Source organism: Seriola dumerili, unplaced genomic scaffold (assembly GCF_002260705.1).
Source record: "Seriola dumerili isolate Sdu_G_001 unplaced genomic scaffold, Sdu_1.0 BDQW01000122.1, whole genome shotgun sequence".
NCBI lineage: Eukaryota > Metazoa > Chordata > Actinopteri > Carangiformes > Carangidae > Seriola > Seriola dumerili.
This window is the reverse complement of record NW_019174377.1, coordinates 3,064,463-3,077,280: the sequence shown is the minus strand read 5'-3', so window position 1 is coordinate 3,077,280 and position 12,818 is coordinate 3,064,463. Positions and strand designations below refer to the sequence as shown.

The 12,818-nt window shown below is 40.2% G+C and overlaps 1 protein-coding gene across 1 annotated transcript in view; it reads left to right on the top strand.

Annotated features, from left to right (window-relative positions):
- The window catches only part of LOC111224059 (solute carrier organic anion transporter family member 1C1-like), a 32,294-nt gene that overhangs the window by 14,897 nt on the left and 4,579 nt on the right, over positions 1 to 12,818 (top strand). The window contains exons 4-12 of the mRNA XM_022748438.1: positions 3,756 to 3,888; positions 5,128 to 5,249; positions 5,322 to 5,468; positions 6,697 to 6,795; positions 8,035 to 8,283; positions 8,707 to 8,871; positions 9,834 to 10,029; positions 11,123 to 11,288; positions 12,027 to 12,199. Of these exons, the coding sequence (XP_022604159.1) occupies positions 3,756 to 3,888; positions 5,128 to 5,249; positions 5,322 to 5,468; positions 6,697 to 6,795; positions 8,035 to 8,283; positions 8,707 to 8,871; positions 9,834 to 10,029; positions 11,123 to 11,288; positions 12,027 to 12,199 (1,450 nt within the window). The remainder of the gene's footprint in view (positions 1 to 3,755; positions 3,889 to 5,127; positions 5,250 to 5,321; positions 5,469 to 6,696; positions 6,796 to 8,034; positions 8,284 to 8,706; positions 8,872 to 9,833; positions 10,030 to 11,122; positions 11,289 to 12,026; positions 12,200 to 12,818) is intronic.

Here is a 12,818-nt window from a genome sequence, read left to right as displayed (position 1 = left end):
TGGTGAGTCATAGTGTCGACCAGGGACATAAAAGGCTCCAAGCTCTGCCTTTGCTGTCGACAGTCGGAATTTGTAAGCTTTTTGTTATGCAGTAACTTCTCTATACTGTTAATTTAATCCCAGCTTCCCCCCCCAGTGATGTACATGGGAATCATCTGGCATTTACCAGCTTTTATCTGACATGTGAATCAGCTACAAGCAGGCGGACCCTTCAGGCAATACTAAAATAATTTGTTGTGTAAGTGCAACACAAACTGCCTAGGCAGACATTTAGAAAATATCAAACAATTTTCTTCAATGCATGACCAATATTGCTTTTTCACACTGGGGAAGTAGGTTATTTTAAGGTTTTTAGGTTCTTTTCAATACAAAATGAGGTAGACGGTAAAAAAAAACAAAAAAAACAAAAAAAAACAAAAAAGGACAAAAAGACATTTTTCCTTACTAAAGCCTGACTGATATTTTGGTATGACCAATAATATTACCGACTTATCACAGATACTATGTATGTATCAGCGTACTCTATATCTTGGCTGCCACCCAAAATCTCCCATATCTCAAACTGAAGGTGAGAGAGTTGAAAAAAGTTCAATCCACCCATCACCCATCTATTTCTTTTATAAGTCACTTATCCTGTACAGCCTTGTCATTGGACAAGAGGTGTGGTAGTCCCTGTGCAGGTGCCCAATCCACCACAGGCACAAAGTTACAGCGAACATAAAATATTCTTCAAACACTATTTTTTTGTGGATGTCTTTAGTGCTGATATAGTGTTGCTGCACTAAAACAGATCAGTATAGTTACATCAAGCTATACATCAAAATATGAATCCTTTAAGGGGAACGGTGCTATATACACATCGAAGTCTGTTTCCAGGTGTTTGGGAATATTACTGCAGATGTGAAAAAAAATGTTGTGCCAAGCATTTTGTGGCTCAAGGGAGAGCTGCAAGAAATCTGATTAGCCACCTCAAATGACATAATTTGAGGTAATGTCAATAACCTCTATAGCCTGCTCCTCTACCCAGGATCTCTGACCGAACTGTTGGCAGTCTAGTTGCATCATGGGTAATATAGGCACCAGAACAAGGAAGAATGTGTGGAATAAAAGAGACAATGTCTTTGGTTCTGCTGCATCAACTGTTCATTGTGAGTCTGGCAATATTAAAGGATTGCAATGCTAAATCAGTGGAGCGCTGTGAGAGTATATACAGTATAGATGTAGACAGTGCCACAGGGAACACAGTCATGGAAATTTACTTTGAAATGAATTCGTGAAGAATCACGCAAGGGCTGTATAACTTGATGATGAAGCATCAAGGATAGCACAATGTGCTGTATTTGTTAAAAAAATCTAAATCAATTATTTTTCTTTTCTCTGTTTCAAACTAATTTCAGGTTTGAAATAGCCAATTCCTAGTGCTGGTAGTGTGATATTTCATAGAATAAAAGTTATATTTAAATTATTTGACAAAATCACAGATTTAATTTGTGAAAATGCACAGCTAGTTAGTAGATTGGGCTTGCAGCACTGCTGTATACATACCACAACTATTGGACGTACTCTAACCTGTGGTTCCTCTTAACAGTAAGGAATTCTTCATAACATTCAGCAGAATGTGTTCCCAGATTGTCCCCTGACCAGTTTCTAGGTCAGTTATGTAAGGCTAGTCCATTCAGTGGCAGTGTCTCTTGTAGGTTATAAATCATACACACTGCTTGCCGAGCGAAATGAGACCCAAAGAGATATGATTCACACAAGATGAAAGTCGTCATCCACTATAAGTCATTCTACTTCTGTTCTTTTACGTCAGACAGGCAGTTTGGGCCAAGGGTAACACGATAGTAGTGAAGAGTAATAAACATTTTTCTTCAATAACATTATGGAAGAGTGTGCAACCTGTTGCTACTCTGATGGAGTTGGGGTGTATCAGCCAGAGGGAAAGGTGAAGATGACAGAGCTGAATACCCCGGCTCTCTCTCCCTCTATCTTTCCATCTCTACGTCTCCTGTGAAAGCTGCTTCTTTCGTGTGGCCTAGGCAACAAGCTTTTTCTATAGGACCGTTGCCAGGGCAACATAGAGGCAGAGCAGGGCAGCGTTAAGAGGAAAGAAAAAAGGAAAGGAAAGGAGAGGAGAACAGAGTAGAGGGAAGACAGAAGGAGAGAAGAAGTGGGAAAGGAGTAAAAAAAAAAGAATAATGAAGATGAGAATGGGGAGTAGAGAGTTATAATGATGGATGATGATCTTTACAGCGATCACATTAGATGAGCTTAGCTGATTGGACCCAGCTGATGTACACACACACACACACACACACACACACACACACACACAGATTCAGACATAGACACAGACACGCGTGACAACAGCTGAAGGATTGTTGGAGGGTTTGACGTCATCCCATCAACTAAACCTTTACAGTGGAAAAAAGGTCAGGCAACATGGTGTTAGCTTGTCTTTCTAGGCCACTTTTCCACCTGTTTACGATGGAGTTTCCATGTCACCAATCATACACAAATGACACCAAAAGGTAACAATCGAGAAATGGCCATGTTCCTATTCTGCCCTGTTTAATTTTCATTCCATCTAACACATCTGCGGCTACATGCTGTATATCATAAAAACAAACCTCTTGGAGCATGAAGATAATGCATCATGTGTGAGTACAACCTCATCTGACTTTCAGATGCCTTCCTACGTGGGCACGTCAAAATATTTAGGTATCCTGTTAATCCAAGGAAAGTTGAATCAAGGACTTGGTTAAAGATACCATTCAAGAGTCTTCTTCACTTCTGACTGACTGGTTAGGAGGCCACTTGATTCGTTGGTGTTCCTGGTTGTTGTAAATGGTAAATGGACTGTACTTAGATAGCACTTTTCCAGTCATATCGACCACTCAAGCACTTTCCATCCACATACAAACAGTGCATACATTGGGGGCAATTTGAGGTTCAATATCTTACCCAGGGACTCTAGGAATTGACCCATCGACCGAGCAATTAGTAAACGACCCGCTGTACCTGAGCCACAGCCATTGTAACAACTGTTATTAGACTGGTTGGTGTCACCTGAGGCCAAGTGTCAGTGACAGATGGCCTCCTTTTCTCCTCTTTTAAACCAGCCAGGAAAGGAAGACTGTGACGTCCCTAAGCAAGGGCCGAAACATCAGCAACCTACCGGCAGATTAGGGCAGATAAGGGAAGATGCACGGTGGTCCTAAACAAAGCGGAATACAGTTACCCTTGATTCAGCTCTTCTTGGATAACAATGATCTGGATGATTGAGAATCTTCAAATGTATACTATTTTTATAATGAAATGTATCTACAGAATAGATATTATACCGGCTAATGCACATATGGGAAATAATGTTTGGATGATTGATTTTTAGACTGTTACATTGCATTTTGTATAAAAATTTACACATGAATTTTTCATTTTGTTGGATCAAATTTTGAAGTAAGAGCTCAATCATTCCACTTAACAGTGAAATCCAATTGTAATCTAATGACATTATCATAAAAAGCAATTGGTTGCAAATACTTGGCCAGCATACTGTACAGACCCACATCTGAATTACCCACAGGGTCACAAAAATATGCGTATAATGTTTATAACAAATGTAATAAAGCAGTGATCTGCCGCTTCTCAGACTAAATGTTTGCTTCAACTCCTGTTCTTTCTTCAGCCTGCCAGCATGTACAGTAACACTCTAAGTCCCCTGGTATTTCTGGCTCTGCCCTCCATCCTTGCAGGTAACCTGTTGGTGATAGCTTTCGTAAGTTACTTTGGTGCCAAGCTCCATCGGCCAAAGATCATCGCAGTGGGTTGTGTACTGATGTCCATTGGCACCTTCATCATTGCTTTGCCTCACTTCATCATTGGACGGTGAGTAAAAGGAGTTCTTGTTTGTTTTCAACTATGGACTATGGATACTAGTACATGTAATGCATGAGTTTCCAACACATCAATAACAGCTGCACAGGAGCTACATCATGCAAAATGCAATAATAATGTTTTTATTTTTACATGCCTGTTGACTGAAGCAAAGATTAAACAGCCCAGTAAAAATTTAATTAGAAAATGTGTTTTGGGCCAAACAGAAATTGGGTAGTGAAGCTGTTGTTTCCATGTGCATCTCATTCCTTTACAAGCTGTGCCAAACAATAATGTACCAATTCATATCCACAAGAAGATTAATCATATCCTGTATCACTAATCAATTTATGGTGGCCCTGAGGGTCAAAACATAACAACATTGCACAAAACACAACAACATTTTAGATTATGTAAAAGGTGGGACAACACTTCTTGTTTGTGATTGGATAGAACCCAAGTCCCTGGCGACAGTTCAATGTCATTTCCAATGACAACAAACAACACACTGCCGAGAAGAAGCGGTAGCATGAAATTGACTTGTCAAGGCGTAGCTTTTTCATTGAAGCAGAAGGCCTAAACGATTGGCCAATTAGCCGTCTAAGGGACTTCTCTGTAGCTGACCATTTTAGTTAACTTTAACACATGCCCAGAGTGTCATCAGTTGCTTAACAAATACAAACAATCACAGCAGAGTAGTGTTTAGAGTGTCCCTCCAGCTGATTCAGTCTTTGAATTGACTTGGATTTTGTCCAGTCACAAACAAAAAGTGTTGTCCTACTCTTTCTGTAATCTGAAATGTTGTGTTTTAACCCTCAGGGCCACCATACCAACTAGATAAAGAGTCCATGACACAGCATGAATATCAAATACACACTTTTGTTCCAGGAAGTCTGTATCAATACCATAGGAAAACCTCTCATAGCTTGTGCTATTTTACATTTGATTTTTTATGTGCATAGTCTGAGTTAACATACACAAATGCCACCATCATTTCTCCATCATATATTACTGTACCTAGTGTAGCACTGTAACTATTATAAAGAGCAAACATAGTGCTGTTCCTGTGAGTCTTGACTGTAGATGCTTGTGGGTGTTTCACTTTTCCCAGCAGGAATTCCCTGTTGTTCCATGTTACTTATGAAATCAATTTCCAGTAAAATTGACAGATTGTATCTTATAACCAAATAGAATAATTATTTTATCTCTGTCACATGATTTTTAACAGTTCCATTTGTGTTTTGTGTCCAGCTATGAATTTGAAACATCAGTGCGGTGGGTAGTGAACTCAACACTTAACCCCTCTCCATGTCCAGTGGGCTCACCAGCTGACCTGACCCAAGACGGTAAACTGCCTGAAGTGCCAGCCACAGGTGATTGTTTACACACATACACACTAGTTCAGACAAGCAGAGATGTCCGACTACACTTGTCTTTTCCTCCAGGTTGTGAAGGCGACTCTAACCTGTCGATGTGGATCTATGTGCTCCTGGGAAATGTCCTGCGGGGGATTGGAGAGACGCCAGTTCAGCCTCTTGGGATCTCTTACATAGATGATTTTGCTACTGAGGAGAACGCTGCCCTATATGTGGGTAAGAAAAGCACCACCCATTGGTAGAGATACATTTACTGACTGTTTGATAAAGGTAAAAACATTAGATTTTTTTCCATGCACATTCTAAAATATACAAATAGACTCCTGCACCAGTGCATCAGTGCTGTTCTTCTCAATCGTATCCAATCTGTTTATACCAATATGCATGTAATTGACCTGACATGCGGGGTACATTTTTGTGGATAAGTACTGCATATGACCAATAGAAACAGTAAAATTGTACAGTACAGTAACACCCTCAAGGCATTGTGCACAGCCCAGTTTATAGATACACCACAGAAAGGCAGTACAAACAGCTCCTGTATAGATGTCAGTTGAACACTTGTAAAATTTCCACACAACTGTATTTACCCTGGAGTGTATAAAATGAATAGTATGACATGGTTGAAATACAGTGTAAGTGAATGTACATAGTGTATTCTGTTAAGTCATGTGTAAAATGATGAGCAAGATGACCAGTGCAGTTTTGTGTTCTGACTGTACTGGTCTGACTGCTGAAAATGTTCTGTAGAAATTGCGCGTGATGTGTTAACAATTAGAGTCATAGCAACAAATACTGTATATGAACTAGTAGCCATCTCGTAATTGGTCAGCTTCCATGTTAACATGGGAAGCCTGTGCATCAGATGCACAAACACAGGGATCAAGCCTTTGTATGTTGCCATCTGTAGTTATTTAAACCTACAGTTTTGGCCGGGCACGTGTTGGGGCTATTGATCATCATGTAGAACTGAGCGCCGGGGCGAGCAGGCAGCACAGCCAACAGAGATAAAATGAAGGTCACAAGACTTGATAAAATACGACAAAGCTCTACATATGATGTACATATGATGCTGCTGAAGCATCATCTCCCAGTCATCACCAACGCACCCTCCCTAAACACAACCATTTCATTGGTTCAAGAAGCGCAAAGAGTGCCGTCTGTTCATCCTCATTACGCCAGGACGCAAATGGTCAAAGGAAGGTTTTGGCTGCTACTCATGGACTAAAGCAAAAGTAAACTTCAATAAGGACTAATGCAGTAAATGCTTTGTCTGATTTAAATGTACATGTATGTGTAAACCAATATTTATGTAAAATGTCGGTGTGTAAAATGTCGTGTAGTGCTTTGTATTATCTAGTGTCTCAGGGCTTAATACGCATAGCTAAAGTCCTTACCGGTTTATGTGTTGTGTGTCTCTTCTGGTGTGTTTATCATGTCCTAGGCTGTGTGCAGACCATTTCGGTGGTTGGCCCTGTGTTTGGCTACCTATTAGGCTCCCTTTGTGCCAAAATCTATGTGGACATTGGATTTGTAAAAATGGGTGAGTTTAAACAAGAGTACATTTCTAATTCTAAGGTCAGACCATTTTGTAAATTTGCAGACTTGTTGTCATTAGCTCTTCATCCTAGACTCACAAAGAGCTCATGTGAATGTAGCAGTAAAGCAGTTGGATTATTGGTGACCTATTGACAATTCTAAAACTCTCCAGTGACCTAAAAGTGGGCCACGAGGAATCAGGATTCGATACAATTACAGCAAACACTACATTCTATCGAGACCAAAAATGTAGAGAAGACCTTTCCCATGGACGACTTTTTCACATGTTACAGGAAGAAAAGCGCAGGTGTAAATAGTACAACTGATGACGGCGGAATATGGTTTCAGGGTCCCGGTATTGTTCATGCTGGCTCACTGTCACACTGTAATGGCTTACGACAGTCGAACAGAACAGAGCCATTGTTAATGTCATTAGTCACACCTGTGCTTTTGATGCCGTTACAGGTCAAAATGTTCTGCCCTGAAAAAGGTCTTTTCATTCATAAAACTGAGGCATGATGTTATCAGATACAACAACAAGAGCACCAGAGTCCTGTGTGTGCACAATTCAGAGACTCAGAACAGGTGTGCGGGATTAGCGTCAATTAGCTAATGAATGAGACAAGGTGAGGGAGGGCCACAATCAAACAGTGCAGCAGAGGGAAGGAGGAAAGAAAAGGAGGAAGCTTGATTAAAAGTGGCTACTCCTAGCATAAAGGATGTCTTAGGTGAAAGAAGCTGAGTACCTACTACAAATCCTTTTGACATCAGAATCAAACTATTTCATTTCAGAAACTGTAGCAATGAAAAGACCAACTATAGAGTGTGTAGACTGTTCTGCTTATTTCTGCTGTTGTGCCTTAAAGGCAAATATGTACTCAGTGCTTCATCTGTGCATCCTTTTCTTTAGTTATCCAGTCACGTATAGAGAGGGCTCAACAAGCTTGAGACAGCCTGTTGAACTGTTCAAACACTGCATATTGGTGTTAATTTTGCCAGCTATTTATACATGTAGTGTCTTTGTCCTGGGATGAGAGTCCATGTTAGTTTTAGTCATATTTAGTCAACCTCAACCTCTGTTTCATCACAGTTTTCGTTAACGAAAATTAACTCTGCTGCATATCTCACTTTAAAACTGTCCCATTAAACCATAAGTCACTAATATGTTCATCCTATTTGAAGTAAGCACCCTGAGCATGATATGAGCATTGATTACCTCTCATGCTCTGTATTGCCAACACAGAAACCATCACCATCACCCCAGCAGATGCCCGCTGGGTGGGGGCCTGGTGGCTGGGCTACCTCATAGCCGGGGTCATCACCTTGCTCTCTGCCATTCCTTTCTGGTTTCTGCCCCGCTCTCTGCCCATATCTGGACCCCGGGGCCCAGAGAAGTGCACACCAGAGCAGACGAGTTTCATTAAAGACTCTCCCCTTCTGAATCACAAGTATCCAGCAGACAAACATACTAGTTTTACAGAGATGGCCAAAGGTGAGGATGGATTTAGAGGTTTGCAGTCATTTAAAAATGCATTTTCCAGATTCATGTCCCCTTTGTTGTTCATAAATATAGATGATTTTAAGGTTTTATAAGTTTAAAGCCCCTGTATGTAGAACTGAATGGGCTATAGAACAAAATGGTTGAAAACAGCACATAAACTGCACCATTTATTACCCAGATTGTCTCATTTTTCTACAAAAAATGCACGTCATCACAATAATTCATAATAGTGCTATAATCACATCAATTTCTATTCATAGCAGCTTTCATTTTTTTCACAAGGCAGTACTCCTTATAATGCAACATCTAGACAGAAAGGCAAATTTCCATTCACAGCAGTAATTAGAGATGTGTCAGCCGTCACAATAACAACGAGATATTTAACATTCAGCTTACATTTCTATCCCTCTGCAGATTTCATTCCAACCCTGCGGACTCTGCTGGGACACCCAGTTTACTTGATCTACCTGTGCGTGACAATCATCCAGCTGAACTCTCTCATCGGCATGGTCACCTACAAACCCAAGTACATCGAGCAGCACTTCAGGCAGTCTGCCTCAAAGGCCAACTTTCTGATGGGTGTGGTACACTCTCCATAAATACTGCATGCGTCACATGACTTAATTGTATACAACCTGGAAAATCAGCACATAATGGAGCAAGGGAATTCCTTTTCTGCTTGGTTTGCATTGCATGGCAGGACAAGCTCTTAAATGGGCCTAATTTGCTCAAATCAATTCTAGTGTTAAGTATGTACACAACATAGACTAAAAGATAAAGATGCACAGTTTCAATTCCACATTCACAGAATTTTTTTCCCCTTTAATTTATGGTAATTTTACATTTTCTGAATGAAGCACAAACAGACCTTCGGAGAGAGGATATTGTTAAGGACAGGAGGACCGGGTTGGCTGTGTTCTAATTCAACCCGTTAACCACTACGGCTGCAGAGACGGGCGCTTTGTGAATACGACGAGTGCTTTGCATATGAAATAAAATATCTAACGAAGTTGATAACATAAGATGAAAGTATCTAGGTTCATGTAGTCTCATCAAGGGAGATGCCTGCGCTGATCGGACTGGCTGCATATGAAAGAGAATGCAATATTAGTGACCAGGGCTAATTACATGGGTATAGATAAAAGATCATGCCTTCACATTGATGGCAGATGAAGGTATATGAGAAGAGATTTAAAAAAATAAAATAAAAAACAGGGCTCTTTTTTGATCAAGGACCCTTGGAATTGCCCCAGCCTTATTTTTCATCAGAGCAACTCCAGGAATAGTAATTGCTACCTTGGGAGTGGCTAATGGGGGTCCAAATAAATAAATTAATTAATGAGTCTCAGTAGTTTACCTCAATGCAATAACAGCAAATGTTAGACAGATGATGGCCAAGCTTTGATACAATATGAAATCATATTGTCTCATCATATCTCATCATTTTGTCATCGTTTTTTCAAATCCAGATTTAGCCTTTAAATCAACATCTAATTTCAGTTGATATTGATCCTGTGTTCCACTGTTTCTCTTAATCTTAGGTGTGATCAATATCCCCGCTGTGGCACTGGGGATGTTTTCTGGAGGTCTACTGATGAAGAGGCTGAAGCTGAACATTATGGGAGCGGCCAGGTTTGCCTTTGGCACGTCTCTGATCGGTTACATTCTATCATTGTTCTTCTTCGCAATGAGCTGCGAGAATGCCAAGGTAGCCGGGGTGACACTTTCGTACGACAGGTCAGTCACAAATAATGTGTGTTGGGGTTGATGATTGCTGACTATTGTGCAGGTATTTGTTTTTTCCAATTTAGTGAACATAGTGCAATCAGTGATTTACCTCACAGATTATTACTTAGTTTTCTGTAAGTGCACTTTGCGCGTGAGTTTCATATCATAAAGCAAGTACAGAACTAAGTGGCTTTGATGTGCAGCAGTGACAGCGCAGTGGTCCATGTTAGGTGTGCAACTAATACCTGAATTTACTTATTTAACCAAAAACAAAGTTAATTCAACAGTGAAAATGTTGACTCGTATCTAGATCAAGGCACCAAATGAGCGAAGGTTTCCATGGGCACCCGCACATCAAACAACAGCATTAGAAATGCCAACAGAGCTTGCAGACTGCTGTTTGACATAGTAGGGAGCCAGTAGGTGATCACAAGCTTAAAGACCAACGAAAAAGAATCAGTTGCTGTGTGCCCAATGCACTGCTGAGTCTTAAAACTGAGGTTCAGCAGCAAGACGCAACTGTAGTGATACTGCTGACAAAACAGATGAAAAGCAGCCAGATGGGTGCCACATGCTAATTAACCTACAGTGAGTGTGCCGAAGCTGGCACGCACAATTAAGAGCCAACAGTGCTTGCGGTAAATAGAATATTCAATTTCCTATTGCTCATTAACTCTCTGTTTACTTTCATAAATCAGTGAGCAGCTATCTGCTCACTGATTCATGAATCCCATCATTTCCTCACTCCAGCTCACCGCCACCGTGGCACCAACCACCTTAAAGTAGATGCTAAATAATAACATGTGCGAGTAAGTTTGCCTACATGATTCACTTAAGTGTTTTTTTGAAGGTGTGACATTAATGAGCGAAATGAACATTACCATTAAAACAATACATAATTTTCCGTTAAAGTTAGCCATGGAAAAAAAAGAGGCAATTTTTTCCACCAAATGTATTAAAATGTGTGACAGCCTCTGTTGCTAATGTTGCTTTGGCCTGGCCTTTGTTTTTTAAATGTATTACAACTACACTAACAGATATGTCATGGCTTAGTAAATATTTGCCTCTCATTTGCACTTTGCTCTTGCTCTCTTCCTTCCAGCATGGATACGATATCTTATGATAAACATCCAGTGTTCACAACCTGCAACTCAGACTGTTTTTGTTCAGCGAGTGAGTGGGACCCAGTCTGTGGGGAGAATGGCATCACGTATGTTTCTCCCTGTCTTGCTGGCTGCACCAGCTCTGCTGGCTCAGGGAAAAACACAGTAAGTTGTCAAGGTGCTCAAATAAAAATAAAATATTGCACACTGAAAATAAATTTATGGTGGTAATTACCTTAGTAGTGTGTAGGCTGCAGCTGAACTTTAAAAGTCACAAAGCCTACTGTATATATCCCAGCTTCTGCTGTTATATGCCTTTAACACAGCTTTGTTTGGTTGAACACGTTGATGTCATAAAATTCTGTTTTAACTTTATTACATGGCCCAATAATAATAAAAAAAATGTATTACTGAGAAGTACACTGCCTGTTCATGCTTGTGCATCCATTTATCCTCATTTATCCTCAACACATTCGCAGTCAAAACAAAATGGTTTGACATCTCTGTAACATGATCAATGAATGCTTTTAATAAGGGAAAACATTTATATACATTTGCAATACTTGGTAGATTATGTGAGTGTCATGGGAGCCCTAGTCTATTTTGTTTCACTTCATTATCACAAAATTAATTGCTGATGAAAATCTGAGATGTGGACAGCAATTCAGCTCTACTGCACATGGTTGGCTTTTATGTTTTGTAATTGATTATTGATTATTAATTGATTATACTGCAACAGTGATTTTAGTGGCAACCTGTTGCCCCTGAACACTCCTGCACCACACCCATTTCCACTTGTATATATGTATGTAAGTATGTGTTGCTGTGTTTGCATGTGTGTGAATGCGTGTCTTTGTCCTGCTATACATGGTCACTTGTGTGCGGCTATGCATGTCTCTCCAGGTCTTCTCTAACTGTAGCTGTGTCGGTGTGGCTGGTAACTTTACGGCCAGTACAGGTCAGTGCCCTCACAAGGACGACTGTGACAGGATGTTCCCGTACTTCCTGGCTCTCTCTGTCATCACTTCCTTTATCATCTCCCTCGGGGGGACACCAGGCTACATGCTTCTTATCAGGTCAGATTTAAGAAAAATAATATAACACGATTTAACCATTGCATACACCTTGTTCACCTTGGGATATAATCATTGCACACTTGATTTACTGATGCAACTTTAATTTGGAGCTGTGTGAGAAGGTTTTTTTTTTTTTTTCATAGCCAACAAATATTGCTCACAGACATCCAACAAAACATGAGCCAAATTTCTAGCAGTGAATGCAATGTTTGTTGAGGTAGAGTTCCTCAGTGATATGCTAAGAGTCAGACATTTTTCATATAATTATGTTATTTCATTTCAGTTACTTGGAAAGGCAATAGATTGTTCACATACCTTATGCCTGCCTGATCTGCTTACTTCCAGGAATTATGGGAAGTTTATGTTTTTACTTGCTTCTTTAGAGATCAAAGCATCCAGAGACAATGATTGGGGCCATTACTGTTTTTGGCAATGGTAGTGTCTTTGTGTCTCTGTGTCACATGTATAAACAGTGGCTTGGTTAAACAAAGTGTTTAAAAATAGTCTGTTTCCAGTCATGTGAATTCTTAAAGTTTAAATCCCTTTATGGTGGTACAGGGTAGGAGGTCATGATCAGTTGAGAATCGCTTAGATTCTCAAAGGGCAATGTCTTTTGCTC